General features: G+C 46.6%; 1 protein-coding gene across 1 annotated transcript in view; it reads left to right on the top strand.

Moving 5' to 3' along the window:
* Positions 1–20,770, top strand: part of LOC146817397 (dynein axonemal heavy chain 5-like) — a 1,608,734-nt gene that overhangs the window by 526,458 nt on the left and 1,061,506 nt on the right. The window contains exon 24 of the mRNA XM_085609634.1: positions 8,970–9,190. Within this exon, the coding sequence (XP_085465760.1) occupies positions 8,970–9,190 (221 nt within the window). The remainder of the gene's footprint in view (positions 1–8,969; positions 9,191–20,770) is intronic.

The raw sequence follows: 20,770 nt of genomic DNA on the forward strand, positions 1-20,770 counted from the left end.
AGGTGTTGGGTGATGTGTTCCTGTCGAGGGATGCCGAGGACAAGTCTGGCTGTGGTGTTCTGAATGGTCTGAAGTTTGTGGTGCAGCGACTTGTTGAATCCAGCATAGAGGGCATTTCCGTAGTCTAGTCTGCTCGTTATGAGTGCGTGGGTGACGGTTTTTCTTGTTTCGGGGGGATCCATTTGAAGGTCTTGCAAAGGATGCAGAGGGTGTTAAAGCAGTTGGAGGCAACGGCGTTGACTTGTCGGGTCATGGAGAGGGAGGAGTCGAGTACAATGCCGAGGTTCCAGTCGTGGTAGGTGGGCTGCCAAGGTCAGTGGAACACCAGGTAGTGTCACAGGCAGTGGGGGCGGGTCCGAGGACGAGGACCTCTTCTTCTCCGAGTTGAGCTTCAGGCAGCTGTTGCTCATCCAAGTTGCGATGTCCTTCATTCCTACTTGAAAGCTGAGCCTGGTGGTGACGGGGTCCTTGGTGAGGAAGAAGATGAGTTGGGTGTCGTCGACGTAGGAGACTATGTTGAGTCCGTGCTGTCTGACGGTGGTGAGGGGGGCCATGTAGATGTTGAAGAGTGTAGGGCTGTGTGACGATCCCTGATGCACTCTGCAGTTGATCTCTGTGGGTTTGGAGAGGAAGGGTAGCAGTCTGATTCTTTGGGTCCTGCCGGTGAGAAAGGAGTGGAGCCATTCGAGGGCGGTTCCCTGTATGCTGGCGTCGGAGAGTCTGGCGGCGAGTGTGCAGTGGGAGACTGTGTTGAAGGCAGCGGAGAGGTCGAGTAGGATCAAGGCAGCGATGTGGCCTTGGTCGAAGAGGGTGCGGATGCCATCGGTGGCAGCAAGTAGGGTGGTCTCTGTGCTGTGGTTGTCCGGAATCCAGATTGGGAGGGGTCAAGGATGGCGTTCTCCTAGATGAATTTCGTTAGTTTGGCCTTGACGGTCTTCTCAGTGACTTTGGCCGCGAAAGGCTAGAGGAAGATGGGTCAATAGTTCTTGAGGTCCGAGGGGTCTGCCAAGGGTTTTATGAGCAGGGGCTTGACTAACGCAGGTTTCCAGTCATCGGGGACGGTGCCAGTTGTGAAGGTGATGTTGATGGTGCGTCGCAGTTCTGGTGCGATGGCGGCTTTGTGGAAGATGTGCGGAGGGCAGGGGTCTGTGGCTGCCCTTCACGGTCGTTTTGGTGTCTTTGATGGTGGCTGGGGTTCAGGCGGAGATGGTGGGTCAGTTGGTGGTGTTGGAGAGGGAAGTGGTTTCGGAGTCTGGAGGTCGCTCGTTGAAGTTGTCATAGAGGGCCTTGATTTTCAGGTGGAAATACGAGCTGAGCTTGTTGCAGAAGTCCTGAGAAAGGAATGATGTCTGAGGCCTCGCTGGGGGGTTTGGTTAATTCTTGGATAATGCCAAAGAGTTCCTTCGAGTTGCCGGCGTTGGTGGAGATCTTGTTCTGGATGAAGGTTTATTTGGTTGACCTGATGAGTTGGTGGTATTCAGTCATGGCGTTCTTGTAGTTGGTCCGGTTTTCCAGTGTTTTGCTGTTTTGCCAATTCTTCTCGAGACGTCTGCAAGTGCACCTGAGTTCTTGGAGATCGGCGGTGAACCAGGTGGCCTTCCTGGGGCATTGTCTGTCGAGGTTGCAGAGGGGTGCGAGTTCGTCTGTGCAGTTTGGCGATCCATCTGTGTAGTTCTTTGGCTGCGAGGTTGGCGTCGGTCGAAGGGGGGGGGGCATCATGGTTGTGGGTGAAGTTGAGGTGGTCCTCGGTGACCTTGCTCCAGTTCCTTCACGGTGGGCGGGATCTGGGTTTGAGTGCAGTGGGTTTGTTGATGTGGAAGTGTGCGCAGTGGTTTTTCATCCATGGGGGTTTCGTGGTATGGCTGAAGTGGATGTTGTTGCCTTCTGCGGAGATGGGGTCGAGGGTGTGTCCTGCCTTATGGGTCGGGGTGGAGATGAGTTGTTTCAGTCCGAGGTTGGTGAGGTTGTCATGGAGGTGGAGGAGTTTGGGTCGTTGAGGTTGTTGAGGTGAAGGTTATGTAGTCCATGGAGGCGATGGTGTGGGGTGCGACGAGGTCGGTGGTGGTGAAAGCGGTTCGAGGTCCAGGGGGCATGTATGTTAGCGTGCCGCATAATGTGGATCTGAGGTTGGTATGTATGTGTGCTCAGTGGAGGACTGGGGGTTGCTCGTGGAGGAGGTGGTGAGTAGGAGGGAGCTCTTGTGTGCGATGGGGAGTTCTCCTCCTGGGTGGTCTAGTCGATCTTTCCTCTGGATCTTGTATCCATCAGGGATGGTGGATGCGATGCCCAGGGCGGAGGAGGAGTTGGTCCAGGTTTCCGTGAAGAAGGCGGCATCTGGCGAGAGGTTTTCGTGGAGGTCCCAGACCTCTACGGCATGTCTGTGCAGGGAGCGCACGTTGAGGAGGATGCACTTCAGGGCTTCGGTGGGGTTGGTATCTGGTGAGGGGCTGGTGCACGTGGGGGTGTGGTGGGTGGTAAAGCTCTGGTGGCAGTGGCAGCATGAGAACTGGCCATGGGTGGTGTTCGTCGTGGACAGCATAACATGGGGTCTCTAGAATCTCTAGCCTAATCCCCTGCCTCCCGGTCAGTTAATGATACTTCATCTAGAATTTGCTTGCCATTACCAGATTGAAGGCTTTCTCTTTTGGCTCTAGCACTAGGAGGGAATTTCTCAAAATTCTGATGACACTGACTGACCATGCTCTTACTACCTTATTAATAAATATTTATATCCTACTTAAAGATATTTAGGGGCTGATTATGATGTTGGGTGGAAAGCCTCCTCCTGACAGTCGGATTCTCCACGACCGTGTCAGAGCCCTTCCGACTGACTTGGGCGGTTTACTATCCGCACGACCGATTACGGTGCTCGCGGTTGGAAGGTAAACCACGCAGTCATTCCAAATCGGTTCTGACCGGCTCTCAGAGGATTCGTCGAAACCACATCGTGCACCTCTATGGACAGCATTTCCGACCTGGGGATTGTCGGTTTCCAACAGCCTTTCCGCGTTGGTCTCTCCGACAAGAAAAGGCTGTCGAAAAGTGACTTTGGGCTCCATGGCTGGGCCCCCTCCAGCCTGTGGCCTCCATTTTGGGGGCTGAGGGGGGACCACCCTGTAAAACCCTGCACTGTGTGTGGCACCATGGGGTGCCCACGACAGGGTGCAGGGTTTTTCACACACACTCCATTTCCCCATAGGAACTTGTGTTACGGCCGGTTGTCAGGTGGAACACAAGCTCCCGTAGGAAACAATGGGAATCCAACCGAACAGTATTCAGTCGCATCGTATTTGGGCGGGCTGGACCGCCGACTGCGAGTCAGTCGGTCCCGATTATGAGTCGGTGTCAGGCGAAGGCTTCCGCCTGACATCGTAAACAGGCCCTATGTACAGTTTCAGTTTACAATGCACATTAGCTTTGTGGTGACCAAAAAAGAGAGCTGTCCACGTAGTAAGCCTTTAACATTTATTTTGTAAGTTCAGTTTTGTTTTATTTTAGATGCTTCTTTGATGTTTCTGTGTTACATTGACATTGTTTAGCAACTGAATAACAAACATTTTTAACTCCAGACTAACATCTGATAAATCAGCTAGCAATCACAACTAAAAAACAAACAGCCAGACAACAGTCACATAGGAAGAGTAAACTTTCAATTCCACTTTCAAGTTGGTTCCATAGTCCATGCTCTCATCTTCAGACATGTTAAGTAGTCCAGGGATGCCTCTTTGTCTGTTCAGAGTAATTGTATGTCACAACTTTAAAACATATATAATTAAAAGGTACCTACCTTAAAATACAAGTTAAAACATTATATGAAAAAAATTCACATCTATTACATTGAATTAAACATAAGAAAAATAAATAACATTTTTTATGAAATTATCTAAAAATAAAAAGCACAAAAAAACCTGCACAGAGCCTATAAGGTATATAAAACATTACAAACAATATTATTTAGACGTACACAGAACACCCTATAACATAAAAACATAATCACATTAATGATAACACTTTACATAAAAAATATACCAACATTAGTCAAAATAATATATAACATAGGTAAAACACTCACATGCTATAGAAAATCGAAGCAGGCCATTCCCAGCAGCAGACAATAGAAAAGTTATATAAAAAATGGAAATTAAAAAATATATACATATCAAATCCATCAGTAACTTCAGAAACCTAAAACATGATTACAAAATAAGAAAGGAAATGTCTAGAAAACTACAAATAGGAATAATAATAATGCCTATTGAAAACAAAACATTTCAACACATTTTCCAAAGCATAAAAATAGTAATAAAGACAACTCCAAAGTGAATACTCTTGGGCCTGTAATATAAAAACAATACACCAGTTAATCCCAAACCTTCTAGAACTAGAGCCCACTTTTAGCAGCACAAACTTTCACAACTCACCTAGCTATAATGGACATGAGGAGGGCAGTTTTGTAATGTAATAAAGCATTGTAAGGTGGTGCATTGTTATGGGCAGACAGCACATTTTCCATTGAAATGGTCACTAAATTTGCACAGACATACAGTTGTATAGATAAAACGATATTGCACAGTATTGATACTGTGTGGAAATCAGGTTTCAGTGACTATTAATTGTACATCACCAAGTAAAGTGTCTTGATTTGTTCTGATCCTAATAGAATCTTTGTTTCCCTCACACTTCAGAATCACCAAAAAAATGTGATTCACTTTGCATTGCTAACTGCAGAATGTGTACAGTTAATTTACAGATATTTACATTTTGTTATGCTTACACTTCATGTACCTCAGCTGGATTGTCAAGAACTATCACTTTATTTTTCTTTCTCTACCTGCAAAGTGAGAGGTATTTGTAAACACCAATATCCGTGTTTAAAAATAAGCAGAAGAAGACAAAGGGCCTGATTATGATCTGAGCAGATGGGATACTCCATTACAAACGGGAAGGATATTCTATGTGCCATATTACAAGTTCCATAGGATATAACGTAACTTGTAATATGGTGGACGGGATAGCCATCACGTTTGTGACAGAGTATCCCATCCACCAAGATTGTAATCAGGCCCCATGCCTGACATTTGACTTCTGTCACTGAAGTAGAGCAAATGTGACATGACAAATACAGAATTTAAAAGCATTTTTATTTATTGCCTGGACTTTGGAGACTCACCAAAAATCAGCTTACAATCCACCCAGTGGGTCATGACCCACAGTTTGGGAAACACTACATATTGCCATATCCACCCCTAAAAAATAAGTAACTTAAATGTCTAAAAATGTAGTTTCACTAAAATGTCCAAATTATTACAAACTCCAAAATACACAGGAATTATTAAACAAGCACCTTCCTACACTACATCTAGCATAAATAATGCACTGAACTACTAAAAATATATTTTACCCAATTCATCTAAAATCAACAATTTACACTTAAAATAACTAAAACTAAGTTTAACCAACCTATTTATTTCAAACACATATAAAACGTACATTCTCTTGATACGAGAAAACTGGAACCTGCAGTCCTATCCCTCAACTTCTGCTAGGCAATGGCAGAAAGAAAAGGCTTGGCAATAGAGTTATTTTTAAAAAAGTGGCGCCATAAGGAAAATACACATACATTGTAGCTAATTTAAAAAGATTATTTTAATTTGTACGACAATTTAAAAAAAGGAAAAAAGTTATACAAAAATAAGAAATGTAATAAAAAGAATTATAAAAAATATACTTGTAATAAACTGTAAGCATATTTAAATATGTTATTGTGCAATATGTTAATTTAATATTTATAATTGTTTAAAAAATACCTAGGTGCCGATTACGATCCGGTAAAAACCGGGTACGAACCGTCGGTCTGAGCGTTTTCTCCGTCCGACTCGTACCCGGTCGTAAAACTTTACAAACATGGAATTACGATTCGCAAGGAAACACCATTTCCATACGAATCGTAAAAAACACCGACCGACGAAAATATACATACGAATGTGATCCGGGAATGCTGCGACGTGACGTCGGGACGCTTTCAGGCAGCGTTTCACGACCCAGGAACCACGATTCGAACCGACAGCAGTCCGGACGGCAATATTTTCACGGCACCCAAAAAGTGCCGGAAAAGCGAAGTACGTTGCGAAACGACCAGAGTAGGTGGCCCGGTACGCGCCGTACCCCCCCCCGCCCCCGTACGTTCGAGTCAACCCCCCCAGCCCCCGTATGTACGCGCCGACCCCCCCCAGCCCCGTACGTTCGAGTCGACACCCCCAGCCCCCGTATGTACGCGCCGACCCCCCGTGTATGTACACCCGTGTACGTGTCGAACCCCCCTGTGTATGTACACCCGTGTACGTTCGAGTCGTACCCCCACCCGTGTATGTACACCCTTGTACGTGTCAAACCCCCCGCGTATGTACACCCTTGTACGTGTCGAACCCCCCCCGTGTATGTACACCCTTGTACGTGTCGAACCCCCCGTGTATGTACACCCTTGTACGTGTCAAACCCCCCGTGTATGTACACCCGCGTACGTTCGAGTCGTACCCCCACCCGTGTATGTACGGTGCGTACCCCCAGCGCTATGCGCTGGGGGTACGCACCGGGTGGGGGTACGACTAGAACGTACACGGGTGTACATACACGGGGGGTTCGACACGTACAAGGGTGTACATACACGGGGGGTTCGACACGTACACGGGTGTACATACACGGGGGGTATGACTCGAACGTACACGGGTGTACATACACGGGGGAGTTCGACACGTACACGGGTGTACATACACGGGGGGTTCGACACGTACAAGGGTGTACATACACGGGGGTACGACTCGAACGTACACGGGTGTACATAAACGGGGGGGTTCGACACGTACAAGGGTGTACATACACGGGGGGTTCGACACGTACAAGGGTGTACATACACGGGTGGGGGTACGACTAGAACGTACACGGGTGTACATACACGGGGGGGTTCGACACGTACAAGGGTGTACATACACGGGGGGGGTTCGACACGTACACGGGTGTACATACACGGGGGGTACGACTCAAACGTACACGGGTGTACAAACACGGGGGGGTCGGCGCGTACATACGGGGGCTGGGGGGGGTTGGCGCGTACGTGTGGGGGCTGGGGGGGGTCGACTCGAACGTATGGGGGCTGGGGGGGTCGGCGCGTATGCGGGCACATGTCTCCATGGTTGCTATGGGAGTTCGGTGCGGACGGTGTTTTTTCCATACGGTTGTAACATCGGACGCACGGGATGGATCGTAATTCCGCGGTCGGACTTCACTTTTCACATTTGTACGGTAAATCGTCCGTGGACGTGTCGGACACATTTTCCGACCCGAGGACGTGTGGGGAATAATTCCCAATGCGATTCGTATGGACTTTTTACCATGCGAATCGTAATTGGCAGTTTGTACGGCACTTGTACGATTCGTACGGTAATAAGACCGGATACGAGTCGTACGGGGAATTTTTTTACCGGATCGTAATCGGCACCCTATTGTTTTTTATTAAATAGTTTTCTTTCAACTGATCTTATATAAATGTTTTTCTATAGGTACAGTTATTCATTTTGATGAGCCCAATATTTTCTGTACTTGGAGATATATCTAATGGTTTTACTTTATTTTTATTTAATTACCTTTTACAAGTGTATACCTCATTGTTATGTTTTTTCATCTGTTCTGATTAAATATTTAATTCATGTTATTATTGTTTAATTACTAAATTACTTTATAACTGAAAAATTGGGTGTCCAGATATACTATTCTTCTAACCAGAACCAGAAGCTCAAAATGTGTACTAAAATAGTTTTAAAACCTAAATTGTAAGAACCTCAATTTTCACAAGCAATTTAATTAAAATACATTACAAAATATAAATATTTGTTTATAAAATTAAAAAACGTACCCTAGAAAAGCTTCCTAAAATATTTATTATAAAATAAATATCAAATAATGTAGGTAACAAACATATTAATAAAATTTCAACAACCCAACAAACCTTAATGTTCTAGGCAGTAAAACTCTACCCATTTAAACTCCCAATAACCCTCACCACCCTTTAAAACAAATCATAAAATCCCGCAAGATATAACCCCAAAATACCATTACAAGTAAATAATATTTTTAAAATAGAAGTTAATATAAAAATACACACTAAACAATGATTTAAAAATTAAACACTACCTACCCAAATCTAAAAATTACCCAACAACCTGTCAAACAATTACATAAAAGAACAAACAAAATACTATCTTATATAAAATTATAATAAAAAAGCATTCTAATTGCACTATTTTCTGACTACATCAAATACCATATTTATTTAGTATACTACAATTTAACATCAATATTATTTACAAAATGAAAAACAATATACTACCCTTTGATGTTATGTCTCACAATATTTTTGCAATCACTCATTGTTTATCACACTACTCTAGAACAAGGATATTTAGGACTCAAACGTCAGATATCATAACGAGTAGGTTGGTGTAGACACTTTGTTAGTCAAACTTGTTTCCCTAGACATATGGTGCCTTAATCATTGAAACAGGTTCCAGGCTAATGTCCAGGAAGTGAACTCTGCTTCATAGAAATATAATGCACTTAAATGGTCCATGTAAAGGTGACCCTTTCAGCATTAAAAGGATAATAACACAGCCTCCACTCTCCCATCTCTCGTGGTCGGCCTTCTTTACCTCAGTTGGTTGACAGTATTCTGAAAGAATTATTCTCAACGTTTAAAGGTCTTGAGGGTGATTTAAAAAAATAAATAATTTTCCAAACAGGACAAAGGTGCTTTAAAGTTGCATAATGAAACTCATGCGCCTGACTGGTTGTTAATCCTTGATGACAGAGATAGGACTTCTCATACGACAAGAACAAGTATGTCTTAACAGTTGGCGTCATTAACTATGGTTTTCTTGCGTTAATCATTTTGTTTAAAATTTTGTGATTTTTTGCAGGTTCAAATTAATAATGAGATTTAAGATCCCAAATATTGTGATGGACCCCCCAATGGAAGCTGCACAAGATGCCTTAAAGCAAGTATTCAATGCTATTATAGGGGTCAGTGAAGTCCCAAGCTGGTGGTCCGGTGTGTCGAAAGGGAAGACTTTCTACTCGTCTATTTTAGAGGACAAGACCGTTCAATGCATGTTTAGTCATGTATCTGAAGTGGTAACAAGTAAGTAAAATATCCAAAGACTGCATTGTGGACTTCTGTTTATATATTTAGGTGTTTTGTAGACTACTGGATGTCATCTTGCATTAACCTTATAGCACTTCAAAATTCAAGGTAAGTCCAAGTAATACACAATAGTCAGTGGATTGTCAGAGTCCATCAGTATAAGGTGAGAACTTTAAATGCACATTCTTTGATTGTGATACATGGAAAAGTGGATTAGGCAAATGATTTCTTGAATGAGTACATTTTTAGAGGTTTCCTGAATAAGAGATAGGGGCTGTTTACGATGGCCATCGATGAGAGGACTACAGGCGGTGGTCCCGCACCCCTGATTACGATGCGACCGCCACTGAGGCCTGTCGCATCCCGCAAGTTTAACATTGGGGCGTGTGCTGCTGTACCCACTCACCGATCTATACTGCCACTCACACACCCACTCTCAAAGTTTACAGATTACAGTAAAATAAAAAACACTTTTGCAATTCTCCAAAAAAACATAGGTTACAGGGACATTATAGTTTGGAAATACTATTAAAAAACAATAGAAATTCACTGGAAAAAACAAAGGTTATAGTTAGGCTCAGAAAACACTCATAGAAAACCATTGAGATTCAGCAGTTATATTTCCCTGGGCAAACTATAATACACCCACCTCCAATGCACTGCTTATGACCTCGCATATTACATTACTCATAACATGGTCAGAGACATCACTGATGGCATGTCAAATGATATCACTTACAGAGCCACTCACACCCCACCACAACCACTCATACACCCACTCAGACACCCATACAACCACTCACACACCCACTCACTCATCCATAGAGCCAGTCACACACCCACTCACTCACCCATACAGCCACTTACATAGCCACTCACTTACGCATAACCTACTCACACAGCCACTCACTCATCCAGTTATTTACACAGCCACTCAGTAACCTACAGAGCTACTCACTCACCCATACAGCCACTCACACACCCATGCACTCACCCATACAACCATTAACACATCAATACAACCACTCACACGTCTACTCATTCACCAATATAGCCACTCACACACTCCAATACAGCTACTCCAACACCCATTCACTTACCCATACACACACTCAAACAGCTACTCACTCACTCATATAGCCATTTACACACCCAGTCACTCACCCATACAGCCACTCACCCAGCCACTCAGTCACCTATACAGCCAGTCACACACCACCTCACTCACCAATACAGCCACTCACACAGCTACTCACTCACCTATACAACTACTCACTCATCCACTTATTAACCCATACAACAATTCAGATACCCACTCACACACGGATACAGACAGTCACACAGCCACTCACATAATATATGTTAGAAATAGTATCAATGGGGTTTTTGCCTTCCTCTTTCTCTTTTGCTGAATTCTTTTTGGCCTTAGGACTCTGGGCACTTTACCGCTGCTGACCAGTGCTAATGTGCATGTGCTTCTCACATGCACATTAGCTAAACATGGTAACATTGGTGCATATACAATTGGCATATTTGATTTGGTTGTAAGTCTCTTGTAAAGTGGTATGCTAAATACCTAGGGACTAAATTAAATGCTACTAGTGGGCATGCAGCACTGATTGTGCCACCTACACAAGTAGTCCTTTAAACATGTCTCAGTCCTGCCACTGCAGAGCCGAAGTGTGCAGTTTTACTGCCACTTTGACTTAGCATTTAAAACCCTTTCTGAAGCTTGAAACTCCCCTTTTATTACACATAAGTCACCCCTGAGGTAGGCTCTAGGTAGCCCGTGTGGCAGGGTGCTGTGTAGGTAAAAGGTAGGACATATACTTTTAAATTTAGCATATCCTGTAGTGAAAGACACCTAAATTTGTTTTTCACTAATGTGAGGCCTACTCCTCTCATAGGTTAACATTGGGAATTCATTAATACACGTTTAATCTGTAATTCCTAATTAGGAAATAGTAGCTGTGTCATGTTTTATATCTTTGGAATGTTAATGATAAATCCTCTAACTAGTAAAATGTTGGATTTGACAATACTATTTTAGAAATGCTACTTTTAGAAGTGGGAATTTCTCTGCTTTTACTGCACTGTGTACCTGCAGCTTGTTTCCGATACACGTCATACGGTGGGTGACAGCTTCACAGTGTACCTTCCCTCTAGACAGCCACAGACAGAAAGGTTAGGGGTTTCTGAGCACTCAACTGTATTTTAATGGGCCTTTCTGGGCAGGAAGGGAGGGTGGAGCTAACACTTGTACCTGAATAGGCAGTGTCCTGTCCCCACACAAAGGGCTGATTACCACCTACTGATAGTCTGGAGCCAGGGCTGGGAAGAAAGGATCTCTGTGCACTTCAAAGACCCTCCTTTGAAGTCACCCCCACTTCGAAGGCACACCTGGGCATAAATTCTGGGTCTCTGACCCGCCAAACCAGAAACTACTGGACCTGTGAAGAACACTGCCAGGGGGAAAGACTGCTGTGCTGGACTGCCACTCTGCTGGACGGGTAATCTGAAAGAACAAACTTTCTTCTCTGCTACTCTGCTGTGCTGCCTTGCTGCCTGCTACTCTCTGTCCTACGGAGGAAAAGGACTAGACCCATCTTACTTGAACCCAGAGTGACTCCAAGGGCTTCCTGGCTTGCCCCCCCTGTTCTGAAGTCTCAGGGACATCAAAAACTATCTACAAATCTGCCTGCAACAGCACATGGAGTCCCAACCTGCCAAGTAGTACTAACTCAGTCCTGGGCACTTGGAAGTGAGTCTTCTGTGCTGACCCAGCAGAATGGATGCATAGTCTCCATTACGCTAATCCGAACCAACACATTCTCTCCGATGTCGACTCATTGCTGTTCGAGGACATCGATATGACACTGACAGACTACGAGGCTCAACCACTACGCATCACCTGTTTAGCAAAGGGGTTTCCCAACAAAGCTTCTCCAACTGCACAGATTGAAACCGACATATCGCCTACATCCAAAGGACCAACGACGAAGCATCACTTCCTGTGCACCTCGCAAAGGGTCTTTGACGTATCCTCCAACCCATGTACTTTCTCAGTGGGCCAAGACTGGTTCCTGTATCCAACCCCATGCTCCATCGTTGTTGGCCTGAACTTTCGATTTGCCCTGGTCAAGCGTGATCAGATGCTTCATGACTCTAAGCATTATATTTTCATTTAATCTTTAAAAATTCATATCTGCGGTTCTACTTATTTGATTTCTGTCTTTTTGGTCTTATTTTACTCATATCATTATTACAGATTCTTATAACCCTATCTAGAGTCTTTTTGTGATGAATTCATTGTGTTTCAGTGTTTGTGTGTGTGTTTTAGAAATACTTTATGCATTGCCTCATTAGATAAGCCTGACTACTCTGTGCCAAGCTACCAGAGGGTGTGCACTTTTACTGTGTATCTGGCTTACCCTGACCAGGATTGTGGTTCCTGCTTGGCATACCTCTGCCAATCAGAAACCTAATATCTAACATTGATGATCAGCGACAAGGATAGGACATGTGTTTGTGCAATACCACACAGCAATTCAGTCTTCACGCCTACTCTATAATAAAGATCAATTTGAACCTTTTTCAATTATCCCTAAATTGGCTTTTTGATAAAACCATGACTCTCTGGAGAAGCAGCACCTGCAGTAATTGATTTTGACCTGGCCAACTTAGAGTCCTGCACTGTAGCTCTGCTTATGGATTTTGGCAAGGGTTTCAAGTTTCTACAAAAGGCTTCACCTAGAAAGTGAAGCTTCAGAAGACTTTGAGAGCCTGGGCAGAGACCCAGGATGCAGGGGCTGAGGTCCCATAGGAGGAGGAAATTGAGGAGGAAATTGATGGGGAGAAGGATGAGTTGATCCTGGAGTCTGCTGTCAATCTAGGACTGCCTGTGGAGGGGGCCAACAACTTACCGGAAGCAGTGGTGATCCCCAGAGCATGGAACAGTCTCTTCTCAAAGAACCTGTCCCCAGAGGAGCTGTCAGACAATAGGGAGGAAAGAAAGCTAAAGCTGGAGGTTGCAAATTTGACATTGGAGAAGTAACAAGCTCTAGAGGAGAGGAGGATAACTCTGGAAGAAAAGAAATTGGCCAAAGAGCTCAGTCTCAGAGAACTAGATAGTAGAGCCCTACAAGTGAGGTCCAGTAGCAGTAATGGTGTCAGCATACTTGCAAGTTCTACTACTGAAGTAAGAGTCCGTATACCCAAGGATTTGATTTCCCAGTTATGTGGTGGGGGATGACAGTTTGCAGTCTATGAAGTAGCTCTGAGAGTGCACAAGATTCCAGAGTCCTGGGGTGGTAGCTTATGGAGGTACATGCCTACAGTGGGGAGGGACACAATTCTCACTCCAGACATGCTACACTGCAATGAAGGCCATCTTGGTCAGTAAGTCAATGAATCAATCAAACAGACTTTGTTAAGTGCGACTACTCACCTGTAAGGGTCTCAAGGCGCTAGTGGTGGGGGGGTGCAGGATCCATTCCATCAAGGAGGGAGTCAGTGGAAGAGCCAGGTTTGAGGTTTCTTGCGAAGATGGGGAGCGATGTTGTCTGTCTGAGGTGGAGCGGAAGGGCGTTCAAGGCTTTGGCTGCGAGGAAGGAGAAGCAGCAGCCTCCCGATCTGGCCTTTCTGGTGCGGGGGACCACGGCGTAGGAGAGCTGGGCTGATCGTAGGGTCCTTTGGGGTGCGTGGAATTTGAGTCGGCTGTTCAGGTATGCTGGTCCGGTGCCGTGGAGGGCCTTGTGTACATGGGTGAGTATCTTGAAGGTCCTCGACGGGGAGCCAGTGGATTGTGCACAGGTGCTGGGAGATGTGACAGTGTTTTGGCAGGTTGAGGATCAGTCTTGCGGCGGCGTTCTGGATGTTTTGCAGCCTGCGGGTGAGGTTTTTGTTTATTCCGACGTAGAGTACCATGCCGTAGTCAAGTCTGCTGGTGACCAGGGCGTGAGTGATGGTCTTTCTGTGTTCGAGGGCGATCCATTTGAAGGTCTTACGAAGGAGGCAGAGGGTGTGGAAGCAGGAGGATGAGACGGAGTTGATCTGGCAGTCCGTATTAAGCTCGGAGTTCAGGATGATTCCTAGGTTGCTGCGTGGTCCGTGGGTGTTTGCGGGTTTTGCCACCAGGTGTCGCTCCAGGCGTCGGGGTTTGGGCCCATGATGAGTACTTCTGTTTTGTTGGTGTTTAGTTGTAGGCAGCTGTTTTCATCCATTTGGCGACGGCTTCCATGCCTTCTCAAAAGTTGTGTCTGGCGGTGTTGGGTTCGTGGGATAGGTAGAGGATGAGTTGGGTGTCGTCAGCGTACGACACAATGTTGAGTCCGTAGGTTCTGACGATGGGGGCGAGTGGAGCCATGTAGACGTTGAAGAGTGTTGGGCTGAGGGAGGAGCCCTGGGGGACTCTGCAGGTGGTAGGTTTAGGGTCTGAGAGGAAAGGGGGAGTCTGACCCGCTGCGGTCTGCCGGAGAGAAAGGAGCAGATCCAGTCGAGGGACTTGTTCTGGATTCCTGCGTTGTGGAGTCTGCGCATTTGGGTGCGGTGAGAGAGCGTGTCGAATGCTGCTGAGAGGTCGAGGAGGCTGAGGGCTACTGTTTCTCCTTTGTCCAGTAGGGTGCGGATGTCGTCTGTTGCGACAAGGAGGGCGGTTTCCATACTGTGTTTTTTTCTGAAGCTGGATTGGGAGGAGTCAAGAATGTTGTGCTCTTCGTTGAATGTGGCGAGTTGGCTGTTGATGGCTTTCTCGATGACTTTCGCTGGGAACGGGAGCAGGGAGATGGGTCTGTAGTTTTTGAGGTTGGTGGGGTCCGCCGAGGGTTCTTCAGGAAGGGGTTGACCTCGGCATGTTTCCAGTCGTCGGGGAACGAGGCGGTCGCCAGGGAGCGGTTGATGATGTGGCGGAGCATGGGTGCAATGGTGTCGGTGGCTCTGTTGAAGATGTGGTGGGGGCAGGGGTCCGTGGGCACCCCTGAGTGGATTGACCTCATTGTCTTCAGTGTGTCTTTGGTGGTGAGGGCTGTCCAGTTGTCAATCGCTGGTTCCCGGGTGTCGGGGGTGGTTGGTGAGGATTCAATGTGTTGGATGTCTTCGTCGAAGTTGTCGTAGATGCTCTTGATTTTGAGGTGCTGAGTTTGTCGCAGAGGTCTTGTGAGGGAGGGATGTCAGTAGACTCGCTGGTGGGTTGGGCGAACTCCTTGATGATAAAGAGTTCATTGCTGTTGTGTGCATGGTTGGAGATTCTGTCTTCGATCGCTTTTTTCCTTGTTTCTCTGATGAGTTAGTGGTGGGTGTTGGAGGCGGCTCTGAAGTTGTTGTGGGCTTCTGTGGATTTGGTGTTCCTCCAGGCCTTTTCGAGGCGGCGGCAATTGCGTCTAGACTCTCGAAGTTTGGTGATAAACCATCTGACTTTCTTGGCGCAGGTATTGTTGTTTTTCTTGAGGGGGGCTATGGCGTTGGCGCTGTCCAAGATCCATCTATGCAGGGTTCGGGCTGCGGTGTTGAGGTCGTCGTTTTCCGTGATGGTTGGGGTGGAGTTGTTGAGTGAGGAGGTGAGCTGGTCGTCGGTGATTTTGGTCCAGTTTCTTCATGGGTGCAGGTGCCGGTATCTGTGGATGGTGTGTGTTCTGAAGGTAAAGTGGATGCAAAAATGGTCGGTTGATGGGAGTTCGGTGGTGTGGCTGAAGGTGATGGAGTTTCCTGTAGTGAAGAGGGGGTCGAGGGTGTGTCCTGCTGAGTGCGTCGGCTCGGACACTATCTGGCGAAGTCCAATGTTGTGGAGGTTGTCCATGAGGGATGCGGTATTGGGGTCCAGTTGGTTGTCGAGCTAGAAGTTGAGGTCTCCCAGCAGGGTGTAGTTGGTGGATGCGATGGCCTGCGGGGAGATGATGTCTGTGATGGAGTTGGCAAAGGGTACGCGGGGTCCAGGGGGTCGGTAGATGAGGGTTCCTCGGAGGGTGGCGGTGGGTCTGGACAGTATCTTGAAGTAAAGGTGTTCTATCAGGTCTGTGTGCTTGTCAGGGAGTGTGCTCAGGCGAAGGGTGGATTTGTGGACGATGGCGATTCCTCCTCCCGGGCCGGTGGGGCGGTTCTTCCTGGAGATCTTGTATCCTTGGGGGATGGCGATGGCGATGTCCGGTCCTGAGGTGGTGTTGGTCCAGGTTTCGGTGAAGAATGCAACGTCCGGGGTGGTGCTGTCGAGGAGGCCCCAGATTTCTGTGGTGTGTTTGTGGAGTGATATGATGTTGAGGAGAATGCATTGCAGGGTCTTCGGTTTGGTTGTGTTCATGTGAGCGGGTTGTGCTGGATCCGTGTTCTTGGCGGTGCTGCAGGTGTGCCTGCTTTGGTGACAGCTGAAGGGTCTGTGGGTGTCGGCTGGTGATGCTAGCTTGCAGTTGTTGTTGCGGCCTGGGTTGAGTGCGTGGAGTGCTGCTGGGTCGTAGCATTGGCGGGGCAGAGGGCCTGGGTTTCTGGCGCTGGTCGCGGTCAGGTCGCGGACGGGCGCAGACAGGCTTGCCTTTGGTGCGCCAGTGGCACGTCCGCTGTGCGGCCGGGGGCGGGATGGGGAGGGCTGGTCAGCTGGGGAGCGGGGAGGGGACAATGGTTCAGGGCCAGCCACAAGATCTCATCAAAGACATGGGTGGATTTCTTAGATTATGCTAGCAAGGCACTGAATGGCTCGGTGAGGGGCAGCAAGGGTAATGATTATTTAGGGTTGTACAACTTATTTTTAAAGGAGCACTTGCTTGATACTTGTTTTCCAGAGCTGCGCCAACACCTGGTTGATAGTAAGCTTTCTGACATCAGGAAGCTTGCTAAGGAGGCGGACATCTGGGTCAGCACCAGAGTGTCCAGAAAGGTAACTGGGGCTGACCCCAAGAAGGGTGGTTCAGTTTACTTCCAATAGAGTGAGGGGGAGGACCAGAGTGACCCAGAAAGATCTCAGGGTAAGGGAGAAGGAAAGGGTTTGCTTGGCCCTTCTGAAAAGAGGGAGGGAGGTTCTGGGGGGCAGTGGCCGAGGGTGCCCCATTTCCAACCACACAGATTTGATTGTTCTCAACTGGGACTCAAGCAGGGGGGCTCTGTCTATCCAAAATATCACCCACTGATGGAAACCCTACTGGGGTGGCCAATGTGGCCTTAGGTGAAGGTAATCCCCAGGGGCAGGTCAAAGACCATGCCATGAGCTCCTTCAGCTGAGAGATAGACTCAGAGGGTGGGCTGGTGGTCCCTGAGGGTGGCAGTCATGATTTATACTGGTTGGGAGTGTATGGGGTCTTAATCATTGCTCTGGGAGAAACAGGGGCTAGCCAGACCATGGTTGTGGAAGAGCTAGTCTCCCCAGAGCAGTACCCTGGCCAAGTGTGTAGGGTGACTCCAGCTCATGGACAGGACTTCTTCCACCATATGACCCGGGTGTCCCTAGAGTGGGGTGTGGTGGGGAGGTGACTCATAGAAGGGTCATAGTAAGTCCCCAGATGCATTCTGGGGAATGAGTTTCCCCTAGTGTCAGGAGAACTGGGAGGGGTGGCCACCACAGGCGCCCTGACAATTCAGTTTTCTGAGGGCACCACTCCCAAACCGAGAGTAAAGCACCCCAGATGGAGGAGCTGGGGGAGGAAGGACTCACCCCTGACTCCTCTTCAGCCCAAGAGTACAGACCCTGGGTTGAAGGACCTCTGTTGAGTACTATGCCTGTAGACAGGGTTTTTCTCTGGTTGGGAACAGAAATCAGACCCAAGGGGTGGAATGGGCCACACCACTTTGTTGGTCATAGTGGTACTGTCTACCTACTGTCTACCTACTGGGATGCATCTGTAAGCATATTAAGGTTAGGTGATGCACAGATGGGGTCCACAGAGAAGGATTCCCCATGAGTTAGCTTAGTGGCCTCAGAGAGTATAGACAGAGGGATACAACTGAGTTCAGAGAGGCATAGAACTGGCAAGAACCCTTGCAGCAGTGGGACATTGTCCATGTTCTGTCACCCTAAGCAGGGAAGTCCATTAAGATATTGATTAGTCTACTCTGGTTTTGGGTTGGAGGGGTTGTGTTGGAAAATGGCCTTCTTTGAAGGGTCACCTCTAACTTTTTCCCTACCACATCTTCTTTTTGCTGAATTATTTTTGTTAGCCCTAGGAATCTGCCACATCTTCTTTTGCTGAATTATTTTTGTTAGCCCTAGGAATCTGAGCACTTTATCCCTTCTGACCAGTGCTAAAGTGCATGTGCTTCTCCCTTAAACTTGGGAACATTGGTGTATACATAGTTGGGATACTTAATCTACTTGTATGTCCCTTGTTAAGTGGTATACCATATACCCAGGGCCTATAAACTAAATATAACTAGTGGCTCTGCAGCACTGATTTTGCAACCCACACATGTAGCCCTTTAAATATGTCTCAGGCCTGCCACTGCAAAGCCTGTGTGTGCAGTTTTACTGCCACTTCGACTTGGCATTTAAAACCCTTGTCCAAGCCTTAAACTCTCCTTTTATTACACATACATCACCACTAAGGCAGGCCCTAGGTAGCCCATAGGGCAGGGTGTTATGTAGGTAAAAGGTGGGACATGAACTATTAAGTTTTGCATGTCCTGGTAGTGAAAAAAACCTACATTTGTTTTTCACTTCTATGAGGCCTACTCCTCTCGTATGTTAACAATGGGAATTCCTTAATATACTTTTAAGCTGCAATTCTTGATTAGGAAGGAGTAGCTGTGTCATGTTGTATATGTTTTAAAAGCTAATGATAAGTCCTCTTTACTGGTAAAGTTGGATTTAACATTACTATTTTAGAAATGCCCCAAACTGGATCACTCTCCAATAAGATAGACACTTTTAGAAAGTGGGCATTTTTCTGCTCTTACTGCTCTGTGTGCCTGCAACCTGGACTTTGGATTTGCCCTGGTCAAGGGCGACCAGATGTCCCCGGTTGGCACTTTATGACTCTAAGCACTAAGGGGCTGATTACGATGACGGCGGATGTATTGGAAATCGGGACCGCCCGACAGACTGTCGACGGTCCCGACATGAGCATTATGATGTGACCGCCACAACGGCGGTTGCAATGCCTATTTTTTGTATTGCGGCTGGTGCTTGACATATACCTGCACTACGTGGCAGGCACCATGTGGTACCTGCCACATGGTGCAGGGACATGCAGGGGGGCACCATAGGTGTTTCTGACCACCATCACACCGTCTGCCATCCTAATGTGGCAGTCCAGGTGGTTCCTATGGCAGTGAGACTGCCACCGACAGCGTGTCAGTGGTGGTCTCGCCACCATCGTAATCAGCCCCTATATTTTCATTTACTTTTTAAAATGAATAAATCTGGTTCTACTAATTGAATTTCTGTCTTTTTAGTCTTATTTTACTCATAAAATTATTCTCTATTTTTCTAACCCTGTGTGGAGTCTTTCAGTGGCGTGTTCATTGTGTTACTGTTTGTGCGTTGCTGTGGGCTTCTTATGCAGAGTTGTACATAGTCTGCCTTCTGAGGTGAACACCGTTAGATCTAGAAAGTTAACAGACGTTTTACAGATCTCCCCCGTAAATCTTAGGGTAATCTCATTATCATTTAGCACTTTCAAATAGTCATTGGCCGATTGTACCGTGCCTCTGTATATGATGTATAAATCGTTAATGTATCTGCTCCAGCTGATCACATTGCTGGTCCATTCATCGTTCGGTGGAAAAAGGTTGGTAGACATGGATGCGGGCAGCTGAGAAAGGCATGTTCTTCTTTCTCTAACCACCATTTAGCAATAAGCTTGTGATAATCCTCTACGCTGTTCTCATATTCCCTCCTTGAGATCTTTACATAGCTGGTAGCATCCTGAAGTTGTTTAAGTGCTTCTTTTTGATAGTATTCAGATGTCAGGAGCACTATATTTCCGCCCTTATCCGATGGTTTGCACGCCATTGTTTTGTCTTCTTGTAAACCCTTCACAGCTTCTCTTTGTTCTTTTGGTTTTAGTTCTTAATTTCATAAGATCCTAATTCATTGTCTCTGTGAATACATCAATAGCATCCATAGGCATCTGTAGAATGAAATTGGACACTGGTTTGAATGGACTTCTTGGTCCCACTTGTGTGATTCTTAGCTGTTCGACTCTGTCTGTATTAGTTGTTGTATCTTCCATGTCAGGATTCCCTTTACTCTGTAAATCCTCCAGGAGATCCAGTGTCTCCAAATCATTACCGGTCAGGAGATCCATATCTGTAGTTTCCATCTTTGCTTGTCAGTCTCTGCGCCCAGGTCGTTTCAATTTGAAGAACTTGTGAAACTTGATTTTTCCGGAGAATTTGAAAAGGTCAATCCTGGTTTGAGTGTACTCAAATCTTTTAGAGGGACAAAATGTGAGTCCTAACCTCAATATTGATTCTTAAATTGCGGTTAATGTCTTTGGGGTTAGATTTACGATGGTCAAGTTCTCCGTTATTAACTTTTCTTCCCCCGTTTGCTTTGGGTGACTCGTGGCGAGGCACTGTTTTTGCTTCCTCCAGCTGCCCCCCCTACGTTGTTAGTTTCCTCATTGCTCCGGTGGTTTCCCTCCTCCTCCCCGGGTCCCT

This window comes from Triturus cristatus, chromosome 6, assembly GCF_964204655.1.
Source record: "Triturus cristatus chromosome 6, aTriCri1.1, whole genome shotgun sequence".
Classification (NCBI taxonomy): Eukaryota; Metazoa; Chordata; class Amphibia; order Caudata; family Salamandridae; genus Triturus; species Triturus cristatus.